The sequence below is a fragment of the Bos grunniens genome, chromosome 5, assembly GCF_055505025.1.
Source record: "Bos grunniens cultivar Pamir isolate PY7600 chromosome 5, Bosgru_T2T1.0, whole genome shotgun sequence".
In the NCBI taxonomy this organism is placed as follows: domain Eukaryota; kingdom Metazoa; phylum Chordata; class Mammalia; order Artiodactyla; family Bovidae; genus Bos; species Bos grunniens.
Window position 1 is genome coordinate 66,937,725 of NC_141169.1, and position 24,141 is coordinate 66,961,865.

Here is a 24,141-nt window from a genome sequence, read left to right on the forward strand (position 1 = left end):
GAGTTCACTGTATGTAAATTATTCCTTAATTTAAAAAAATTAGGTTAGCTCAGTAAGAGCTAAATTATGATTGTTAAATACTGTTTACTAAAAGAAGACATACATTTTAGATTTGACATTTATGGAAATAAGGTTAGTGTTTTGTAACAGACCTTAAATAACCTGACATATCATTGCCTTTGTGAAGAAGGCCTCAGCAAGTGTGTTAATTTTTTTCTCAAAAAGCAGTCATTCTTTTCAAATGCTTTCCACAAAACTGAAGCCCAAGGATTAGAACTACAGTTGGTGGCTCAGATGGTAAAGCATCTGCCTACAATGCGGGAGACCTGGGTTCAATCCCTGGGTCGCGAAGATCTCCTGGAGAAGGAAATGGCAACCCACTCCAGGATTCTTGCCTGGACAATCCTATGAACAGAGGAGCCTGGTAAGTTACAGTCCACGGGGTCGCAAAGAGTTGGACATGACTGAGCGCCTTCACTTTCCTTTCCTCATTTTATGTATGGGGCAGTAAGGGCGATTAACGACTCAATCAAATTTAGTTATTTTAACAAAGCTGCACTTTCAATAAGTGGTAAATCAGTGAAGAATTTATGATTCATAGGAATCTCACATAAACAGCTTTGTAGTCAGGCTCAAACACATGCTTCAAGGCATCACTGTTACGTCTGCATATAAGTCACAAATTTAAACAATAAGCTTAAATTATGAAATAATAGCAAATATTAAAATACCTAATACCTGGAGTTGCGGTGATGGAGGAAAAACGTCCCCATGATCAGAGGCTTCAGATCACTTAACACAAAGGATATTAATAAATGCTGCATTTAATAACTTTCAACTTACTTGATTACTGGAGGCAATGAATCAAGTCTAGTCTCTGGGCTCCAAGCTATGCCATCAACTCTGACTCCATGGTGAAATGTTCGTAGTGTTTTATACTGAATTCCTTCAACGTCTGCTTCTTCCTCCTAAGCATACACAGTAAGTGTTTAAATAAGTCATGAGAAAAACAGTATAAAACTGTGTATTTTATTATAATGACGAATTTGTCAGGGGGCCATGAATATTCTTTTGAGAAGTTCAAAAAGCAGATTAGATATTAAGCAGATTAGATGTTAGGCTATAATCCATGGGGTCGCAAAGAGTGAGACACGACTGAGTGATTTCACTTTTACTTTCTTTCAACCAGTTTATTGAACAACAAAAATATTCAAAGCTGTCTAAGTGTTACAAAATAACTCTCTAAGATAACTAAAAACAATATACTTGTTATACTTTATCTAAAAAGACATTTTATTCAATAGAAAATATATTTCACATCAAACACAATGAAAATGGAATGCTCTAAGAATCAGAACGTTCTAGGTAAATGAAGTAACATGCATGGATTATCAAATAACAATATCAAAAATATATACTGAACACAGTTTTGATTATGTATAAGATACCTTGTACCTTACTACTACTATGTTACGATGCCTCAAAGTCATTATAAAGAGTATCAATGATTTTCACATAGTATTATACATGGAAATAGTTGGACACAACTCAGCAACTAACACTTTCACTTTCATACATGTGTGGGACTGAACAAACTGTTGTTCATCTATACCATTACTATGAACAGTGGATGTGCAAATTACTGATAAGTCTTTTAGATATTTGATTCTGGATAAGCTGTTTAATAAAGTCAGCTTATCTATTTGATTCAGTACTACTAAAATGATTTCAGTTTATTCTCATGGGAAGACAAGAATGAATTTTGAAAAGTCAAGTCATCTTTGTCTGGCAATATGGACAATAACCTGAAAAGCTTTCTGACCACAAAAATAATGCAAAAATTCAAATCCAGAGAAGCAACTTAGCACAGAGGCAGAAAGCTATCTTAAGGACATCTGCCCACATCCAATAATTAATAACTTTTGTTTGTAGGGGACAGAAGACAAAACTTAGTGCCTACACAAAGAGGGATGCGGATCAGGGACCTTAGCATAGATCCAGGACCTTTAAAGTGGAAGTAGGGAAAACTACTTCAAATCAAAATCAAAAGTGCCATGCAAAATATGTACCATGGCTGAAGGCCAAGAAAAAGAAAAAAGTAACGTGAGAAATCTCAACCATTGGCTGGCCCTAACATAAGTTTGGGGCTTGAATTCCCATTAACTATGTGCTCCAGAAAATGAAAACTTATTTCAAAATGTCCATATATTGTTAGTGGCCCCAAGCACTTGATGGATAAAGGCACATTCTTTTTGGATGAACTTCCTCTACCCAGGTCTCAAAATTCTCACAGATATAGTTCAATCAAATATGATCTTACATGCATGCACTACTACATATGAAAACAAAATACCACAAACAGAAGAATCAACCTGGAGACATTAAAAAATCAGATTAAAAAAATGTATTTTTGAGGATGTAGACGAGAGAATCAAAAAATATGACTAAGCAACATGAGATTACCCAAAGTGACCAGACAGGTATTAAAGAACGAAATGAAAATATATAGATGAAAATACTATCATGAGAAAAAAATAAACAATGCTCAGAGAAGCTGGAAGACAGATTTGAAAAACTTATTCAGAATGTAGTTAAGACAAAAAGAGATGTTAAGAGGGATTCAGTGAGCAGTTCCACCATATAGCTAATTTGGGTTGTAGGAGAAAGCAGTCAAGGGAATGGGGGAAGAGGCAAGATTTGAAGAGATAATGGTAAAGGATTCTTCATACTTGATTACAAGCACCAATATGTATATTCATAAAAAATAATAAATCCCAGGCAGCTTAAAAAGAAATCTGCAGCTAGACACTATACAGTAAAACTTCAGAACACACACTCTCTCACATATGGGTGTGCATATATGTGAGAAGAGGGGAGTGAGGGAGAAGGAGCAAGAGTGAGATAAGGGTCTTAGTAATAGCAATCAGAAAGAAAAGATAGATGTCCTATAAAAGAGTAATAATTAGAACAACCATCAGCTTCATAGCAGAAACAAATGCAGGAAGTCAGTGAAATATCTTCAAAATGATACAAAAAACTGTTGAACTGTAGCCACAACAAACTAGTGTTTCAAGAATGAAGCTGTTTTAAAGGAATTTTCATAAAAACCAAAACCAATGATTGGCATCAATAAAGTCTCACTAAAGGATCTTCTAAAGCACGGGCTGGCAAACTATGACCAAGGAGCCAAATATGGCCTATGGTCTGCTTTGGTATGGCCCACAAGCTGAGAAAGGACAGAAATGGTATGGACCTAACAGAAGCATAAGATATTAAGAAGAAATGGCAAGAATACACAGAAGAACTGTACAAAAAAGATCTTCACGACCCAGATAATCATGATGGTGTGATCACTGACCTAGAGCCAGACATCCTGGAATGTGAAGTCAAGTGGGCCTTAGAAAGCATCACTACGAACAAAGCTAGTGGAGGTGATAGAATTCCAGTTGAGCTATTTCAAATCCTTAAAAATGATGCTGTGAAAGTGTTGCACTCAATATGCCAGCAAATTTGGAAAACTCAGCAATGGCCACAGGACTGGAAAAGGTCAGTTTTCATTTTAATCCCAAAGAAAGGCAATGCCAAAGAATGCTCAAACTACTGCACAATTGCACTCATCTCACACGCTAGTAAAGTAATGCTCAAAATTCTCCAAGCCAGGCTTCAGCAATATGTGAACCGTGAACTTCCAGATGTTCAAGCTGGTTTTAGAAAAGGCAGAGGAACCATCTGCTGGATCATCGAAAAAGCAAGAGTTCCAAGAAAACATTTATTTCTCCTTTATTGACTATGCCAAAGCCTTTGACTCTGTGGATCACAATAAACTGGAAAATTCTGAAAGAGATGGGAATACCAGACCACTTGACCTGCCTCTTGAGAAACCTACATGCAGGTTAGGAAGCAACAGTTAGAACTGGACATGGAACAACAGACTGGTCCCAAATAGGAAAAGGAGTACGTCAAGGCTGTATATTGTCACCCTGCTTATTTAACTTCTATGCAGAATACATCATGAGAAATGCTGGACTGGAAGAAATACAAGCTGGAATCAAGATTGCCGGGAGAAATATCAATAACCTCAGATATGCAGAGGACACCACCCTTATGGCAGAAAGTGAAGAGGAACTAAAAAGCCTCTTGATGAAAGTGAAGTGGAGAGTGAAAAAGTTGGCTTAAAGCTCAACATTCAGAAAACGAAGATCATGGCATCTGGTCCCATCACTTCATGGGAAATAGATGGGGAAACAGTGGAAACAGTGTCAGACTTTATTTTTCTGGGCTCCAAAATCACTACAGATGGTGACTGCAGCCATGAAATTAAAAGACGCTTACTCCTTGGAAGGAAAGTTATGACCAACCTAGATAGCATATTCAAAATCAGAGACATTACTTTGCCAACAAAGGTTCATCTAGTCAAGGCTATGGTTTTTCCTGTGGTCATGTATGGATGTGAGAGTTGGGCTGTGAAGGCTGAGTGCCGAAGAATTGATGCTTTTGAACTGTGGGGTTGGAGAAGACTCTTGAGAGTCCCTTGGACTGCAAGGAGATCCAACCAGTCCATTCTGAAGGAGATCAGCCCTGGGATTTCTTTGGAAGGAAAGATGCTAAAGCTGAAACTCCAGTACTTTGGCCACCTCATGTGAAGAGTTGACTCATTGGAAAAGACTCTGATGCTGGGAGGATAGGGGGCAAGAGGAGAAGGGGACGACAGAGAATGAGATGGCTGGATGGCATCACTGACTTGATGGACGTGAGTCTGAGTGAACTCCGGGAGCTGGTGATGGGCAGGGAGGCCTGGCGTGCTGCGATTCATGGGGTCGCAAAGAGCTGGACACAACTGAGCGACTGAACTGACTGACTGACTGATATGTCTATATAGATAGAAGTTATGTGAAGGATTGTTCTAAGAATTCCATTCATCCTGAATCTAAATCCAAAGTTTTACAATGTGTACTTTAATTGGATCCTAGTGGATGTGTTGATTTTTCCAGGATAGCCTTTGGAATCCTAGCACAATCATTTCACAAACATTACATATACCTTTCTCTACATGATTCAGATACCCTTTGAAAATAACTTTACATTTCAGGTGAACTTAACAGAAAAAAGTTTTTCCATAAAACCATAAAAAGGGAAACAAATGTATTTATCAAGGAAAAAAAAAAACAGTCAAATTTTATTACTTCATAATTTGTCTGTATATTAACTGTATAGTTAACAGCTAGATATGCCAAGGCAGCAATCACTAAGGAACTTAAAAATAAGGTTAGGAGCCTAATCACAGCTGACTTTATAGATTGGGTTATATCTATTTTTCCACACTGACAAACTAATCTTTAAAAATGAACTTTTTACCATCAAACACACTATTTTTGCTAATGTAACAACAGTATTGACAATTAGGTTACAATTAATAACATAATTTGTTATTAAAGTACATATGGAGTTATTGGGTGGTCATGGGGATAAAGAAATCCCAGTGACTATACAGTCTGCATTTTATGTATCACCAGTGAAACCATTTTTCCTGGCAGCAATGTCTACCACTGAGCCAACTAAAAGGCCAGGGTGTGTGCGTGTGGTATAGGCAGAGATGAATGCTATTTTGGGTTTAGCTTGAGGTGTAGGCAGTATTGTATAGGCAGGAAATTAAGATACTTTGGAAAACTTGCTATAATGCGCATCATTATACAAGTCTCCAGTATATTTGAGGTTGGGGCAAAGCCAGGCTGATGAAAGGGCTATTCTAAGGGTTTGAAATTGGCTGTTCTTCCCACCACACCCATTTAAGGCCAAATATAGAATTTTAGTTGGATGAGACTGTAAAGTTTACCTAGTCTCCTTCTTTCATCTAATGCTTAAATCTCTACTAGAACATTTTAAAAAAAGTTTACATAATCCTTCTGTGAATATTTCCAAGTGAGAGAGAACTAGCTACTTTTGTGGGGACTTTATTCAGTTTGGGGGTAGTTCTAATTATTACAACAGTTCTCGTTAACATTAAACCAAAATCTGTTTCCATGTAAATTCTATTCATTGCTCCGAATTCTGCTCTTTGGAACCATCACTGAGGTAATTTAACTCAGTGACAACACATGTCTGGTCATTAACTGACCTTCACTAGGTGAACACACTCAAACAGGCAGTTTCAGCCTTAGTCCTAAAGCACCGTAAGTAACAACTCCACTCAAACAGAATTGATGACATAAAAGTTACCATTTTGAGGCTAATCCCTCTTTCACATGACGGTTTTAAACTTTTTAATGCCACTTTGAAATCTGTCTTCAAATACATTATCTCCTTTGAATCATAATACACTGCTAAGAACTGAAGTAAACACTAGATATTACTGTCAATTTACAGCACAGGATATAGAGCTGTGGTGTCCAATCTGGTGGCCATTAGCCCCATGGGGCTATTAAGCACTGGAAAAATGTGGCTGGTCCAAGATGCACACTTTATAAAGTGCAAAATCCACACCAGATTTCATAGACTTAGTATAAAAGGAATATGTAAGGATTTCATTAATAATTTTTATATTCGTTACACACATAAAATATATTGGATATGCTGGGTAAAAATACATTATTAAAATTAATTTCACCTGCTTTTTACTTTTCATAATGTGGTTACTACGACATTGAAATTTATACTTGTGGCTCACATTCTATTTTTATTGGACAGCACTGAATTAAGTTCCTTTGGCAGTTTAATCCAATTTTGGATTGGATCTATTAAAACAATATTTGGATTCTGAGCAGAGAGTCTGGCATATAACAGGTGCTCAATAAAAATTTGTTAAATTAAGTCTGTCACCCAAAGCATTAGGTAGCCTTTTCAACTTCATGTTCTATATAAATTCAATGTGCTTGTCCAAGTCTTCTCATCCAAGTCCCAGTAGAGGTTGCAATTCATTATTTTTTTAAATTAATTTTATTAGAGTATAGTTGATTTACAACAGATTTACAATGTTGTATTAGTTTCAGGTGTATGCAATTTATTATTGACCACCCTTTAAACAGAATTAGAAACCTTCATGCTCCCTCTACTCTTTACTTTTATAGTATTATCTTATTGCATTACATTTAAACATCTCCTTGAGGGCAGGGTCCTTGATTTTTTTAAAATATGTATTGTTAGTTCCCAGCACCTGATCTGCAATTAATGAGTATCTGACAAATATATGACACCAACCAACAGTACTGTCACTTGGCTCAAATTTCCAACATATTCAAAAGAATATCATGAAATTCTGAAAAATGCTTTGTTGAAATTCAAATTTACTATATCAGCAGTGTTTTCCTAATAGTCTTAGAGTGAGGATTGCCTTTCTGACAGCAATGTGAAATCTTTCAATTCAGTTTTTCCTAGTTTTTTTTTTGAAGATAAGAACTGAGCGCTACAGAACTTGAAAGTTCTAACATGAGAGACTAGGAACAATGTTCAACAGTGCTTAATTAGATAAAAAAATAATTTCAGAAGAAGCAATCTGAATCTCCCCTGGCAAAGTACTGGAACCATTTCTCTAGAACTGTTTGAACTATGGCTTCAACCTCTCTGAATAGCAGCATAGGAGGAAAAGAACAGTGGTTTAAAAATCTGGTATAGAGTTTGTTTTTTCAGTTATTAGTCAGATAAATCCTTGCATTCCTTTAAAGTAGAATGGAAACTCCATGAGGACAGAGACAGTTGTTTAACTGTATCCCCAATACCTGGCACAGAAGATAATTTGTGTTCACTGCTTGATAAGTTAATAAAAGTCTAATTCTTTCCTTAGGTTATTTGGGGTTAAGACCCACATTGCCAGCCTCACAGTCTAAGGGTCCACAGGGATAATGTCTATGACCACAGTTACAGAGCAATACAAATGTTTTGCTCTTTTTTTTCCCCTCATTTTGTCACTTTCCACCTTTTGCTCCCTTTTTCTCTCTGCTACCCATCACTTCTTTGCCTTCTTTTTCCTCTCTTCTTGACTTTCTCCCTCAGAATTTCTTAGGTGAACATAAAGCAAAGCATATTTTTTTTCAGTACTTTTGAATACAATTAGCTATTAATTTCTAAAGCACTGAAACAAAATTTAATTTCATTTGTAGGAGGCTGCTTTTTTCTTTTGTAGGTTAGTAGTGTGCATTAGAAAAATGGTTTCCCTTTGGTTTTTTTCAAGAGTGTGTTGTATTATTTCTCCTAACTATGTGACTTTTTATGATCCTAACCTGATGAGATCTTAACCTTGTCCAGCTGAGATCAGGCTGAAGGTCATATTCAGCCTAAAAGCTAGAAATTCCTACCCCAACTCTAAGAGGCAATGTGGGATAATGTAACAACTCATGTGTTCTACTCAGACACCAACCAACGGAAGCTTTTAATTCATACTTTCTTTTTAGGATAAATATACATGCAGTCTAGTTGTGTATAACCTAATACATTTATGCCACTGTAAAATGTCAAATTGCATTTATGATGTTAAAATACTATAAGATACTAAACTGCCTCCTCAGTAAAAGAGGAAATAATATTTACAATGTTTATAATATCACTTTGGTGATAAAGTTATTTAAAATCTTTGAAAATTGGTCACTGCCAAATCACCTCACTGATTAACCTTAATCTAGGAAACAGTGTTATATAGATAACACTCTGATAAACAAAGGATTAATCAGAGGTTCCTGAGGGTTGACCTCCCATTGTTCAAATTCTCTCTGACACGGAGAACTAGCTTTCCTGTGAGAAAATGTGATGTGTGCCACACCATTAAATATGGGGCTGTGCCTGAGCGTGCCTGACCAAATTGATGACAGTCATATGTATTTAATGTGTCAGATACTATGTAGGAACTGTACATGCTAACTTATGATATTCATACAAAACCCTGTTAAGTACAGCTGACCCTTGAAAACCATGATTTTGAACTGTGTCCACTTATATACAGATATTTTTCAAAACATACCTACTAGAGGACTATATGATTTGCTGTTGATTGAATCCATGGATGAGAAATCAGGGAACTATAGTTACACCTGGATGTTGACTGCATCCATTGGCAGCCCTTACCTCCACAATGTTTAAGAGTCAAGTGTATAATTGTTCTCATTTTTATAGAAGAGACGTTAAGTACCTGCTCAAGGTCATCTAGCTATTAAGAGGTAAAGCCAGGCAGGCACAAAAACCCAGGCATTTTGGCTCCAGAGTTCACGGTCTTAATGACTATGCTGAATTGCCTGTTCAATTGTAGATCTCATACTCTGTATACTCTAGATATATAAAAAGCATGAGAGCAACTAGGAAAGCTGATATCATCACAGCTATAAAGTCTCCTGGAAGATCATTTTTAAGCTCTCAATACTACTAGCTTGTTTTTGTTTTTTTTTCTATGTCAAACTGCAATACAGAAAAGCTGGATTTAGTAATTAATCAGATCTCATTTAATTGGTATTTTCCCTGCACATAACAAGGTATAGTTAATTATAACCTTCAATTACTAGAATATTCCATTTCTAATCATGAAGCATAAGAGGAGCCTTATATATGTATATGGCCTTGCCCCTGAATAATGGGGGTTAGGGCAGTGACTCCACACAGTTGAAAATCCTGGTGTAACTTGCAGTAAGCCTCCCTGGTGGCTCAGATAGTAAAGAATCTGCCGACAATGCGAGAGATCCAGTTCGATCCTTGGGTCAGGAAGATCCTCTGGAGGAGGGAATGGCAACCTACTCCAGTATCCTTGCCTGGAGAATTCCATGGACAGAGGAAGAGCTTGGCAGGCTATAGTCCATGGTGTCGCAAAGAGTCTGACACCACTGAGAGACTAATACTTTCATTTTTCTCCCTGTGGGCAGTTCCTCAGCATCTGCAGATTCAACTAACTGCAGATTCTATAGTATCCTAGTATTTATTACTGGAAAAAAAAAAAAAAAAATCCATGTATAAGTGAACTATGCAGTTCAAATCTGTGTTGTTTAAAGGTCAACTGTATTCTTCCTTTTCAATACTTACTCAGTGTTTGCACAAATATTAGGCATATATTACTAGGAATGTCTTTCTCAGTAGTTCTTCATCTCATTTTTTTTTACATTTAAGCTCAGCATGCTTTCAAAGTTTAGTGAAAATTACCAAAGTTTGTATAAGTTTTCTTTTCAGTGTAACATCTTCACTGTCACTCAGTGCAGTTTTGTACACTAACCTGAAATGTACAGGTGCCAACGAACACAAAATTATTGCCACCATATGCAATTAGGTTTCCTGAATCCCCACTCTCAAAGGGATTGAATTCTACCACGTGCACATAATCTTCACAATCCACAGTGTAGGCAGCATTTCTTGTGGCATCTTGCTTCATCTTGTATGGCAAAACTTGTGCAGCTGCAAAAATGGCCTTCTATTGGACAAGGTCACAGAACTGTGGATTACAGCACAGAAACAGAAACCATCAAAGTGTTAGGATGTGATGACAGGCAGCTCAAAAAAAAAAAATATTCAACTACTTTGTGAATGGTACTTGCAGAGAAAGTCACTACAAAATTCTGTTTAGATTATTTAAAGGACAGGGAGTACTTAAAGATGGAATTACATTACTAGAAAATATACTCAGAAAAAATTAATGATCATTAACATTATGGAGCTCTACCTGCAAGCGCCACCATTAAGTATTTTACTAACATTACCATGCCTAATACTTGCACAAACCTAAGAGGGAGGTACTATGATCCCCTTTTTACAGATGAAGAAATCGAGACTTCACATGGTTAACTCGCTTGCCAATCTCATAAGAGGAGCCAGAATGTGAGACTTTCTAAGTGCTGGGCACCAGTACAATAAAGAGAAACACAAAAGCCTGTTTTGAAAGAGCTCACAATCCAGGGTTATTTATGATTTAGTGTGAACAGTACTATAACATAAGCAGATACAAAATATACAATCTGGAGAAAGGAATGCCAAAATGGGACACAAAATAGTATTCATAAAACCAGGCACAAAACTTCAGCTAATGTTTCATGGCCTGGTGTGCATTCTGAAAGTAGCATTCCCAGATGAGACTTATAGATTCTGAAGAGGTCACTTTTTTGGTTTGTTTTTTTTTAATGGGACGGTAGTTGTCCTGAAAACAGCTGGGCTTGATAGCAAACACATCAAGTATCTGATGAGTATCTACTAAGAAATCATATGAGTTCCACCTCGGGAAGTCTATAACCTAGTAACCTTAAGAGTGGGCATCTGGGACTAAACAGTTGTAAAAAGTGACCAAGGTAAGGCAGCAGGGTGGGAAGTGCAAAAGATTCCAGAATAGGAAACTCGGTTTCTAACTGTTCATTAAAGCAGTGACCAGTCTAATTACAGTCTCAGGGTCTCACTGTACAAAGCGGGCTGGACTCGCCCCTCTAAAATTGCGAAAACAGGGGAGGGAGGGAACAAGAGAAGTCCCCGCATAGCCCTGAAATCTCTTTCAGAGCCACGCAAATACCGCGAGACCCCGCCACTACCTCCCGGAGCCCGAGATCGAAAGGAACAGGGGTGGGGAACGGCCCGAGGAGAGGAGGAACTCCCAGGGATAGATTGGAGGCGCGTGGCGACCGGCAGCCGAGCAGGGATGCCCCTTGGGCTCACGCGCGATACGCACCGGAGGGCGCCTGGAAGCGGCTAAAGCCGAGCTGCTGTTCACCTTGGGCTGCTGCGGCGCGCGCCGGCTCTGCTTCCGGGTCAGAGGGCGGGAGCTGCGATTGGCTGTCGGGCCCTCCCGCGAGATTTAAAATGTAAACCCGCGATCTCTGGAACAGTCGCCCTTGTGCAGCCAGCTGGAGCATTCTTCAGGGGAGTCTGCACCTACTTGGGTTCTCCCCGAGCTAGGTGAGTGTCACTTTTTTCTCGTCCGTCTGCAGGCTTTAAGCTGCGACTTGTGAGGGTTTTTCGGTAACAGCAGAGCGCCATGTGGTTGCCTAGAGTAATATTTGTGGAGTGTTTTTGCTCCGGGGTCTGGTTTTGGTCTGGGGTTATTGAACAGAGTTCTTATGTTCCATTGATGGAGCTGGAAGGTGCTGAGGGATCATCTGCTGACTGGAAGAATAAGGTCCACAGAGCCCTACTTAGATTACTTAGTTAGGCAGGAAACCAGGCTTAGGTAGACTCCACTTTCTCCCTCTCCCTTTTACTTCCGCCCAAAGAACTGTTAGGACCTGCATACCATGAGCAGCAACGATGCCCTTTTTTACTGAGCACCTCCTAAGTGTCCAGCACTAGGTCGATTATTTACTGTCTCACTAACGTGTCCTAATTTTATGAACTAGGAGATAATCATTTCCGTTTTACAGATGAAGAAATTTATGCTCATCAGAGGTTTTAAATACTGAAGGACATACAGCCAGTAAATGGGGACCTTGGTATATCTCTTTTATCCATCTCACACTGGCTCCCAAGTGACATTTTCCTGCCTTACAATTTTTGCTGCAGTGCAGCTTGGAATCCAAATGCTAAAAACAAGTGTTTATTATTGCTGCTATCTTCTACTACTCTTTGTATGTTGCAGCCTGACACTCAGAGCACTTGCATAATCATTGTCTCCTTGATTTCTGGAAGTATTCTACATCTTCCTAGGCAGTCAGGGCTTATTGCTTAGACTCACACAGCCAGCTAGCTACTGAAAGAGTCAAGGCTAGAGGCTTGGCTAACTGGTGGTACTGCCTGTTTTTGTGCAGCCAGTTCGTGAGCTAATTTTACGTGTTTGGTTGGTTGGGAAAAAAAAAAAAGTCCAGCAGAAGAATATTTTATAATATGTGAAAATTTTATGATCTTTAAATTTCTGTAAAATTTTGCTAAAGCCGAGCTGTACTCATTTGTTTATGTATTGTCTGTGGCTAGTTTCACCCTGCAAGGTGAAGTTTGAATAGTTGTAAGAGACCTTATGTCCTGCACACCTCACTGTTTACTGTTGGAACCTTTCCAAAAGTGTTCTAACTCCTGAATAAGATGGACTTTTATATGTGCGAGGCGTTGTTCTAAAATCTTACCTTGTACTTATGTCATTTACTTTTCACAAAACCCTCTGAGATAGTACTATTATTATTTTTGTTTTCAGTTGGAAAACAAAAGGAAGGAAGGTTTCACCAGGAAGCTTCACAAGGAAGCTGAGGCAGAGAGAGGGGACATAACTTGGAGTTCTAACAGCTTGTAAGTGGTGGAGCTAGAATTCAAAACAGTCTAATTCTAGATTAGTTTTCATTCTTAGCAATCCGAACTCATAGTATGTTTAAATAATACCAGTAAATAATTTACTACTTAATATTGATTCTAGGCAAACTGATCATGTTACTGAAACTTTATTTCTTCACTTTATATTTTTTTCTTATAAGAGATGAAGGTGATATTTTGAAGACAATTTTACTGTTTACTTGGATTTGTATTTTTGTAGATACTTTATAGTCTTCTACCTGTATCTTTAAATTGCATCCCTGATTATGTCTGCAAATTATTGTTTTGTAAATGGCACATACCCATTTATTTTTTTTAATCATGCAAACCCAAGATACCTAGTAAACATCCTGGATTCTGTTTATGTCATATAAAAAAAGGAAGAAAAAGATAACGGAGTAAATTGATTGAATGTGAATAGTAAAATACCCAAAATAAGATAATGGCATGTGACTATGTTGGAGACTAGGGTACTTAAAGTGGGGAAAAAAAGTCGTAGTGATATAAAAGCGCACCACTTTTGGAGTTAGGCGTCTTGAATTTAGGTTTGTTTGGCCATTTGCTAGCTCAGCAGCATAGGGTGTCAGTTTCTTCAGGTGTAAAATGAGGATAACAGACCTTCCTCAGGACTCTTGTGAAGATTAAATGAGGTAATAAATATTAAGCTTTTGAAAAGTACCTGGCTCCAAGAAACCTTCTAAGTATTAGCTATTATTGTTTTGGTTGTCTATTGCCGTGTAACAAACCACTCTGAAGTTTAAGTGGTGTTAAACAACAGCCATTTTAAATGTTATGATTCTGAGGATCAACGATTTGGGCTGTACTCAGCTACATGGTTCTGCTGGTCTTGCCTAGGGTCACTTAGGGTGCTGTATGTCATCTGACAGGTTGATTGGGTCTAGATAATCTGTGATAGCCTCACTCACATGTCTGTTCATGGTCTTGGTTATCAGCTGGAGTGCCTATCAGCTTGGAGAAGGAAATGGCAACCCACTCCAATATTCTTGCCTGGAGAATCCCAGGGACGGAGGAGCCTGGTGGGCTGCCATCTGTGGGGTTGCACAGCGTCGGACACGACTGAAGCGATGCAGCAGCAGCAGCAGCCTATCAGCTGATTCTCCTCCACACAGCCTTTCCAGCAGGCTCATTTGCAGTTCTTCATATGGCATTCTGAGAATAGTGAGAGAGTAAGAGCTAAAACTGTAGGCTTGTGTCAGGAGGCCCCCAAGATTACCCCAGGTTGGATAATTTGCTAAGAGGACTCAAAGGACTCAGCGTATAGTTGTACTCATGCTATAATATATTACAGCAAAAAGATGCCAAGCAAAATCAGCAAAGGGAGAAGGTACATGGGGGTGAACTCCAGGAGAAATCAAGCACAAGCTTCCAAAAGTCTTCTCTTTGGGGAGTCACATAGGATATAGTTAAGTCTCCCAGCAACAAGTTATGACAGCACATGAAATGTTGTCTGTCAGGGTAGCTCTTTAGAGATTCAATGCCCAGGCTTTTTATTGGGGTTTGAACATGTAGATATCTTCTATGTTCCGAAATTCTAGACTAAAAAGAAAAGCCTATCAGCATAAGCTATATTGTTTGTACAAATAGTTTAAGTGCAATGAACCATTCTTACTGAAAATCTTCCTGAAATCTTAAGTTTCCAGATGCCAACCAAGGGCCAACCCTGTAAACATGCTTTTTAAAAGATAATAGTCGGGTCTGCCATATTAACTCTTTCTGCATGGGCCTTTGGGAACTAGATCTAGGCTTGGAATTCCTGTGATGTCATTCTTGTCACGTTCTATTGATCAAATCAAGTTACAAGGCTAACCCAGATTCAAAGGGGTGGAAAATAGACCACCCCTTTTGGGATAACACAGGGATGAGAGGAAATTGACTTTCTTTGTTTTGTCTTCTGCCGTAGATATCACCATCTATTTCAAAATAAATATTTAAAAAATACAGCTTGCTATGTTTGTGTCTATAATCATGTTTGCAGAATTTGCCTTTATCTGTTTTGTATTCTCAGATCGATGGTTGGATTTCATTGTTTTACAAGATTTGGTTTAAGAAAACTAAAGGAGAGGAAAGTATGATTGGGTGGAAATTGTATCACTCTGTTTTTCTAAATTTAATTAAAAGCAGTCGTAGTAAATATGAAATGACCTCTTGTTCACTATTTTTCTCTTACTCTGCTTCCTTACACATGTTAAATGTTAATTTCCAATTAAAATATGGCTTTTTAACATTGCATTCTATCCTACATTAAGAGCATGGCTGGGCTTAATCAGAAGTCTATCTTGGATATGATTAAAGAGTTCAGAAGGAACTGGCACACTCTTTGTAACTCTGAGAGAACTACTGTGTGTGGTGCAGACTCCATGCTCTTGGCATTGCAGCTTTCCATGGCAGAGAACAACAAACAGGTTAGTAGACTGTATTTAGGTTAACTTTTTTTTAAAAGTGAATTTTGGTTGCTGCCCATTTGAATAAGCTTAATTGCATTAATTTCTGAGCAATATGTGCCCTTCTATGATAACGTCATTATACTATATTCACAAATGCCTCTGTGTGTCTGTGTCAAAATATTGCCATTGGATTTGAAATGATTTGTTAATTTGTCAAAAGTGAAACTTTTATATGTATAATTTAATGTGTGACGTGCACGTTTGATGTTTAATTTATAATTTTAAGGTAGTTCAGTTCAGTTCAGTCGCTGAGTCGTGTCCGACTCTTTGTGACCCCATGAATCGCAGCATGCCAGGCCTCCCTGTCCATCACCAACTCCCTCAGTTCACTCAAACTCACGTCCATCGAGTCGGTGATGCCAATTTTAAGGTAAACATACAACTATTATGATTATTATGGTTAAAAATTATTTTTATAAGACTTCTGCAAAAAGTTCTAGAAGACACACATAAATAATGTTTATTTAAATGTAATCAAGTATTTTATGACTAATTTCAGACTCTGTGGTATAGATTAATTATTCCTAAGCCAAGCTGTGAAGCAGAATCACTTGGGAGGACTTTTAAAAAGTACTGGCTCCTGTGCCCTAATCTTGGACACTGATTTTCCTGATCTTGACTGAGACCCTGGAAATTGTCTTATTTTTTAAGCAAATTTTTAATCTTTATAACCTGAAGTGATTTTTGCACAGTTGGCTTGGGATAAGAGTGTTTGGAATAAGTTCTACCTAAGGGTTGAGAGATGTTCAGATGAAAGAAGGATGAATCTAGGTTGGAGTGGTAAGGAAAGTCTTCTTGGACTTTATATAATATACTTAAAAGAGGGAAGTCTTCAGATGGGAAGAATTTGAAGAAGCGGTGAAGGAAGAAGATTATCAGTTCAGAGTAAGCATCCAGGGGATTTAAAATCATGATGGTTTGAAAATGGTCAGGAGACTTAGCATTATCTTGACTAGAGAAGAAAATTTTTGAAGGGTAAAATTTTTTCAATGGGTCTATTGGGCTAGATAGTGAAATGACATTCTGATGAATTATTTTAATTCTATATGTCAGTAGTTCCCAGACTTTTAAATTTCATATGCTGCTACTGCTAAGTCACTACAGTCGTGTCGGACTCTGTGCGACCCCATAGACGGAAGCCCACCAGGATCCCCCATCCCTGGGATTCTCCAGGCAAGAACACTGGAGTGGGTTGCCATTTCCTTCTCCAATGCGTGAAAGTGAAAAGTGAAAGTGAAGTCGCTCAGTCATGTCTGACTCTTAGCGACCCCATGGACTGCAGCCTACCAGGCTCCTCCGTCCACAGGATTTTCCAGGCAAGGGTAATGGAGTGGGGTGCCATACTAGTAAAATTTCCCTCTCAAATTAGACATTGACATATTTGAACATTTCTCATGTTAGCACATAAAGCCATTGAGAAAAAATACTGACTAGAACCATCATTTTGAAAAAGAAAGAATAATTTAATACCTAAAAATTAGGAATTTTAAACGGTGCTTAAGTACACCTCTAAAAGGATACCTTTTGAGGTATCTTTTTCTTAAACTGTCTATTCATATCCTATGCTTATTTTGTTGTTCAGTCACTAAGTCATATCCATCGCTTTGGGACCCCATGCCAGGCTTCTTTGCTTACTTTACTGTTGACTTATTTTTGCCTCTTTCTTACTGTCTGAAAGAGTACATGTATTTTAGGTGCTCTCTTGTACACTTTGTCAATATCTTTCAGTGTGCTCCATTTACCCATGTTCACTGGATATACTTCCTTTATGTTCAGTTCGGTTACTCAGTCGTATCTGACTCTTTGGGACCCCATGGACTGCAGCACGCCAGGCCTCCCTGTCCATCACCAAATCCTGGAGTTTACTCAAACCCATGTCCATTGAGTCGGTGATGCCATCGCATCCTCTGTCGTGCTTTTTTCCTCCTGCCTTCAATCTTTCCCAGCATCAGGGTCTTTTCAAATGAGTCAGTTCTTTGCATCAGGTGGCCAAACTACTGGAGTTTCAGCTTCAACATCAGTCCATCCAATGAATATTCAGGACTGATTTCCTTTAGGATAGACTGGTTGGATCTCCTTGCAGTCCAAGGGACTCTCAAGAGTCTTCTCCAAAACCACAGTTCAAAAGCATCAATTCTTCGGTGCTCAGCTTTCTTTACAGTCCAACTCTCAACTCTGTACACGACTACTGGAAAAACTATAGCCTTGACTAGATGGACCTTTGTTGGCAAAGTAATGTCTCTGCTTTTTAATATGCTGTCTATGTTGGTCATAACTTTTCTTCCAAGGAGAAAGTGTCTTTTATTTCATGGATGCAGTCACCATCTGCAATGATTTTGTAGTCCAAAAATATAAAGTCTGTCACTGTTTCCAATGTTTCCCCTTCTATTTGCCATGAAGTGATGGAACCAGATGCCATGATCTTTGTTTTCTGAATGTTGAGCTTTAAGCCAACTTTTTCACTCTCCTTTTTCACTTTCATCAAGAGGCTTTTTAGTTCCTCTTCACTTTCTGCCATAAGGGTGGTGTCATCTGCATATCTGAGGTTATTGATGTTTCTCCCGGCAATCTTGATTCCAGCTTGTGCTTCTTCCAGCCCAGCTTTTCTCATGATGTACTCTGCATGTAAGTTAAATAAGCAGGGTGACAATATACAGCCTTGACATACTCCTTTTCCGATTTGGAACCAGTCTGTTGTTCCATGTCCAGTTCTAACTGTTGCTTCCTGACCTGCATATAGGTTTCTCAAGAGGCAGGTCAGGTAGTCTGGTATTCCCATCTCTTTCAGAATTTTCCACAGTTTATTGAGATCCACACAGTCAAAGGCTTTGGCATAGTCAATAAAGCAGAAATAGATGTTTTTCTGGAACTCTCTTGCTTTTTCCATGATCCAGCAGATGTTGGCAATTTGATCTCTGCTTCCTCTACCTTTTCTAAAACCGGCTTAAACATCTGGAAGTTCACGGTTCACATATTGCTGAAGCCTGGCTTGGAGAATTTTAAGCATTACTTTACTAGCGTGTGCTGCTACTGCTACTGCTGCTAAGTCGCTTCAGTCGTGTCCGACTCTGTGCGACCCCATAGACGGAAGCCCACCAGGATCCCCCATCCCTGGGATTCTCCAGGCAAGAACACTGGAGTGGGTTGCCATTGCCTTCTCCAATGCATGAAAGTGAAAAGTGAAAGTGAAGTCACTCAGTCATGTCCGACTCTTCGAGACCCCATGGACTGCAGCCTACCAGGCTCCTCCGTCCACAGGATTTTCCAGGCAAGAGATCTGGAGTGGGGTGCCATTGCCTTCTCCAACTAACGTATGAGATGAGTGCAATTGTGCGGTAGTTTGAGCATTCTTTGGCATTGCCTTTCTTTGGGATTGGAATGAAAACTGACCTTTTCCAGTCCTGTGGCCACTGCTGAGTTTTCCAAATTTGCTGGCATATTGAGTGCAGCACTTTCACAGCAGCATCTTTCAGGATTTGAAACAGCTCAACTGGAATTCCATCACTTCCACTAGCTTTGTTCGTAGTGATGCTTTCTAAGGCCCACTTGACTTCACATTCCAGGATGTCTGGCTCTAGGTCAGTGATCACACCATTGTGATTATCTTGGTCGTGAAGATCTTTTTTGTACAGCTATTCTGTGTATTCTTGCCACCTCTTCTTATTATCTTCTGCTTCTGTTAGTTCCATACCATTCCTGTCCTTTATCGAGCCCATCTTTGCATGAAATGTTCCCTTGGTATCTCTAATTTTCTTGAAGAGATTTCTAGTCTTTCCCATTCTATTGTTTTCCTCTGTTTCTTTGCATTGATCGCTGAGGAAGGCTTTCTCATCTCTCCTTACTATTCTCTGAAACTCTGTATTCAGATGCTTCTATCTTTCCTTTTTTCCTTTGCTTTTCGCTTTTCTTCTTTTCACAGCTATTTGTAAGGCCTCCTCAGACAGCTATTTTGCTTTTTTCCATGGGGATGGTCTTGATCCCTGTCTCCTATACAATGTCACAAACCTCTGTCCATAGTTCATCAGGCACTCTATCTATCAGATCTTCATTACTACATTGCAAATAAAATTTTAGCCTTTCCTTTCTTTGGAATTGGTTCTATAGATTTAATTTGTCTGGCCGTTGCCCTATTAGGGCTGTTTTTCAACTTAACTAGCCTTAAGAACCCTATGAATATTCCTTTGAATAAAACAAAGATATTAATTTTATAACTTTGTGGAAAGCTGTCTCAGCACCTGCGGTTGACTGTCAGATTTGAAAATGATCCAATAGTGATATAGCAAATAGGAAGAAAGAGTTTTAAAAATTATATTCTATTTATCTATCACACTTCCCACAACAAACTGTTATTTTACATTGAATAATAAAAGAGAAAGGAAACTGACAGTTTTGATTGCTTACAGTTTATCATGTGTTATTTAATATGTACAATCTTCCTTTATACCCGAGGAAGCTGACTCAGGGATTTCAATATCTTATTCAAGGTCATACATCCAATTAATGCTCTTAAGTAAACTTGCTATCTATTCTCTTTCAATAACAAGAATTCCAGTTAGTTAAAAAATAAAGTTTATTTAAAATTTTGAATAATTATATAAGTACAATAATTATACAAGTATATATTCGGGAAAATGTAAAAAGTACAAGTACTCTGACAAGTGTAACTCGCTTTTTCTCATTTTATTCTTGTGAAATACAATCCTTCTTATGTCCATCAGAGAACTAAAGGATTGAACGTTTTGAACTTCCTTCAAATATTCGCCAGCTGGCATGTTTTCTTAGCAAAACATTTTCTGATTTGACCGCAAACTCTCAATCAGTTGTTACTGGTTTGAATAATAGAATATGCTGTCATGATGGGCACCTGCTCGTGAAAACTGATATTTGGAGTGCATTTTTATTTGGATTTAAAATGTTTTTACAATCCCAGTATAAACACTGTTAACGTAGTCAAAACCTTTTCTCACAAGATTAAGAACTTGTATGGTTTCCTTTCGTTATAGTCATTAGGATAGGACTTACCAGGTGGTGCAGTGGTAAAGACTCCACCTGCCAGTGCAGGAGACACATGAGACTTGGGTTCAGTCCCTGGGTTGTGAAGATCCCCTGGAGTTGGAAATGGCAACCTTCTCCAGCATTCTTGCCTGGAGAATTCCATGGACAGAGGAGCCTGGCAGGCTTCAGTCCATGGGGTTGCAAAGAGTTGGACATGACTGAGGACAGCACAGAGTCATTAGGATGAAATCTGTACATTTATATTAGGCAAAATCTTAATTTATTTTTAATATGAAGGTTGTTATTCCAAAATAGTTGTTAGGAATTTTTGAGATATAACAGTTTAGTTTCGAAACTCTAAATAATTGAATTAATTTAACTAATTTAATTAAATTAGTTAGTTTAACTTAAATACCATTTGGAAATTCTTTGGTGTGTAAGTAACCTTTGTGGGATTGGGAAGTAAAGTATACAATTTTGATGCAATGCTGAGAAATTACAAATCTGTCTTACATCTGGGTTATGGTTCCAGTGTTTGAGAGTTAATGATTTTTTTTTTGATTGTACATTGAACTAATTTCATGAAATATAATTAATTTTAATAATTTTTATATAATGGATCCTTACTTTAAAGACAATAAAGATAATTTTCTTAGTTGCTGCCATATGGATAAATAAAAAGTTACTTATTTTAAGGCAGTTTGGTCACCTTGTCTTAAATTTGGATATTAATTAGAAAATATGGCTACTTTTTGTAAAAGATACAGAGATTTGAAAGAATCAGATATGTAGAAAATAACATATTATTTGGCTTCCTTTTATTTCTTTCTATTTATCTTCATTGGCTAAAGATGATGTTACAATTTAGTTCCAATGAATGGTATTTAATGTTCCAGTGAATGTTCCAATGAATGGTATTAGTTCCAATGAATGGTATTTAAATACCCAGCCATTTTTAAATGCTATTAATGGAAAGATATTGGTGTTAGCAAAAAATGCTAACATGTTAAACTTAGCTGTGGAAGAGGGCAGCAAAATATATTTCTCAAAACCACATACAGATACTTAAAACTATTTGTTACTCATACTGCATTGGAAAACAGTAGTTAGATTTTTTTTTTTTTTTTTTAACTAAATTAGGTCTAGCATGTTTTGGAGGGCATCATTGTTAATATCTGGGATACTTAAGTGGAACAGAATACAGTCAATTAAAAAAAAATCTTCAACATGTCCACTGAGATAATTTATCATGAAGATATTGAAGAAGAGGAAAAAAAGAACAATTTTGCCTAAATAGTAACATCTGACAACTTATAGAAAGAAACCTGACCTGTTGCTTTTTAGCATTTATTTGTGATAGTTATGTGTGATGATAAGCAGGGAAGGTTCAAAATTCTTCACTGACCCTAAATTTTAGCAGATATTTTAGCTTCCTTGGAAATAGTAATAAAACATACTTTTTAAAAATTTAAGTTTTATGATCATGCTTTAAGACTAACATTTGGGATAATGTGGTATGTAGGAATCCAGTGTGGCATTGAAGTTTTAAATAAGAGACTAAAAATACCTTAGCAAAAAGAACTAAAAGGAATTAATGTTTCCTTAATCAATAGCACTTAAGTACAGCTCAGTATTCACCCATCCTCCCCCACTTTTGGTAGAGAAATTTAGTAAAGTTAAGGAAATAAGATGACTATATTTGTTAAGGCTTTCCTTTGTGGCTTTGATGTGAAACAATCTGCCTGCAATGCAGGAGACCTGGGTTTGATCCCTGGGTGGGGAAGATCCCCTGGAGAAGGGAATGGCAACCCACTCCAGTATTACTGGCTGGGAAATTCCATGAACAGAGGAACCTAACGGGCTACAGACCATGGAGTTTCAAAGGACTGGACACAATTAAGCGACTAACGCTTTCACTTTCTTTCATATTTGTTAACTTTATCAAGTGCAAACTTTTTATAGTTGATAGTATTTATTTTATTATTATTATTTTTTACTTTACATCATCAAAATCTTTTTCTTTTATATCAGGTATTAATATTATTCTTTAGTTCAGTTTGGATATTCTTTTAAAATCCAGTGGAATTCAATGTAGAGTTTTTTATGACAAAATTCAATTTGTAATATTCAGAAAACAAAGATCATGGCATCTGGTCCCATCACTTCATGGCAAATAGATGGAGAAACAGTGGGAATGGTGGCAGACTTTATTTTTGGGCTCCAAAATCACTGCAGATGGTGACTGCAGCCATGAAATAAAAAGATGCTACTCCTTGGAAGAAAAGTTATGACCAACATAGACAGCATATTAAAAAGCAGAGACATTACTTTGCCAACAAAGGTCCATCTAGTCAAGGCTTTGGTTTTTCCAGTAGTCATGTATGGATGTGGGAGTTGGACTGTGAAGAAAGCTGAGTGCCGAAGAATTGATGCTTTTGAACTGTGGTGTTGGAGAAGACTCTTGAGAGTCCCTTGGACTGTAAGGAGATCCAACCAGTCCATCCTAAAGGAGATCAGTCCTAGGTGTTCATTGGAAGGACTGATGTTGAGGCTGAAACTCCAGTACCTTGGCCTCCTGATTCGAGGAACTGATTCATTTGAAAAGACCCTGATGCTGGGAATGATTGAAGGCAGGAGGAAAAGGGGACGATGGAGGATGAGATGGTTGGATGGCATCACTGACTCAATGGACATGAGTTTGAGTAAACTCAGGGAGTTGGTGATGGACAGGGAGGCCTGGCATGCTGCAGTCCTTGGGGTTGCAGAGTCAGATATGACTTTGCAACTGAATTGAACTGATCTTAGTTGTAAGTTAATGAGTAACTAGCATCCAACTTAATCATTTTATTTTTGGTAATTTTTAATTTTTATTCTCTTTCAGCATAGTGGAGAGTTTACAGTCTCTCTCAGTGATATCATATTGACCTGGAAATACTTTCTACATGAGAAATTAAACTTACCAGTTGAAAATATAAAAGTGATTGACCATTATGAGGACATCAGGAAGATTTATGATGATTTCTTAAAGAATAGTAACATGTTAGATCTGATTGATGTTTATAAAAAATGTAGTGATTTGACTTCGAATTGTGAAAATTGTGTGAACATATGTCCTGTAAGTATTTTTTAAATAATTCTGTCTTAGTTGAATTAAAATTTGGCTAGATTTATTTTTATTTTAAGTGATGGTATTAGCATTTATAGTAACTTGATAATGCTTTTGCTTTTTGGATCATGTTAAGAATGGAAAATTTAGCTACCTGAAAGTTAGTCATTACTTGAGGGGAATATTTTGGTGGTAAATTTTGTTGAACTTGTGTTATTAATATTTTGTTAAATTATAAGAACAGCTACTTATTAGATTAAAACATTGTTAGTAAATCGATACCAAATATGTGATTTCTTTTTGAATAATGTCAAGGATTGCTTTTGTATTTTACTTTCTTGGTTTAGGGTGCATCTGTTCATTTGGCATATATAGTATAAATAATTGCTATGACTG

At 37.6% G+C, this 24,141-nt stretch overlaps 2 protein-coding genes across 6 annotated transcripts in view; one reads left to right on the plus strand and one right to left on the minus strand.

The window, feature by feature from the left end:
* NUP37 (nucleoporin 37) overlaps positions 1-11,696 on the minus strand; it is a 52,072-nt gene extending 40,376 nt beyond the window's left edge. Inside the window, exons 1-3 of the mRNA XM_086401044.1 lie at positions 11,615-11,696; positions 10,181-10,396; positions 844-968 (exon numbers count right to left, since the gene is read on the minus strand). Coding sequence (XP_086257170.1) covers positions 844-968; positions 10,181-10,336 — 281 coding nt within the window. The 5' untranslated portion in view covers positions 10,337-10,396; positions 11,615-11,696. The remainder of the gene's footprint in view (positions 1-843; positions 969-10,180; positions 10,397-11,614) is intronic.
* The window catches only part of PARPBP (PARP1 binding protein), a 68,362-nt gene continuing 55,878 nt past the window's right edge, over positions 11,658-24,141 (plus strand). For 2 of the 5 annotated variants that reach the window (XM_086401038.1, XM_086401040.1), the window contains exons 1-4: positions 11,658-11,841; positions 13,067-13,158; positions 15,447-15,602; positions 23,521-23,754. In XM_086401038.1, coding sequence (XP_086257164.1) covers positions 15,450-15,602; positions 23,521-23,754 — 387 coding nt within the window. In that variant the 5' untranslated portion in view covers positions 11,658-11,841; positions 13,067-13,158; positions 15,447-15,449. Of the gene's footprint in view, positions 11,842-13,066; positions 13,159-15,446; positions 15,603-23,520; positions 23,770-24,141 lie in introns of those variants that run through there. The other 3 variants (XM_086401043.1, XM_086401039.1, XM_086401041.1) reach the window with 3 other exon arrangements.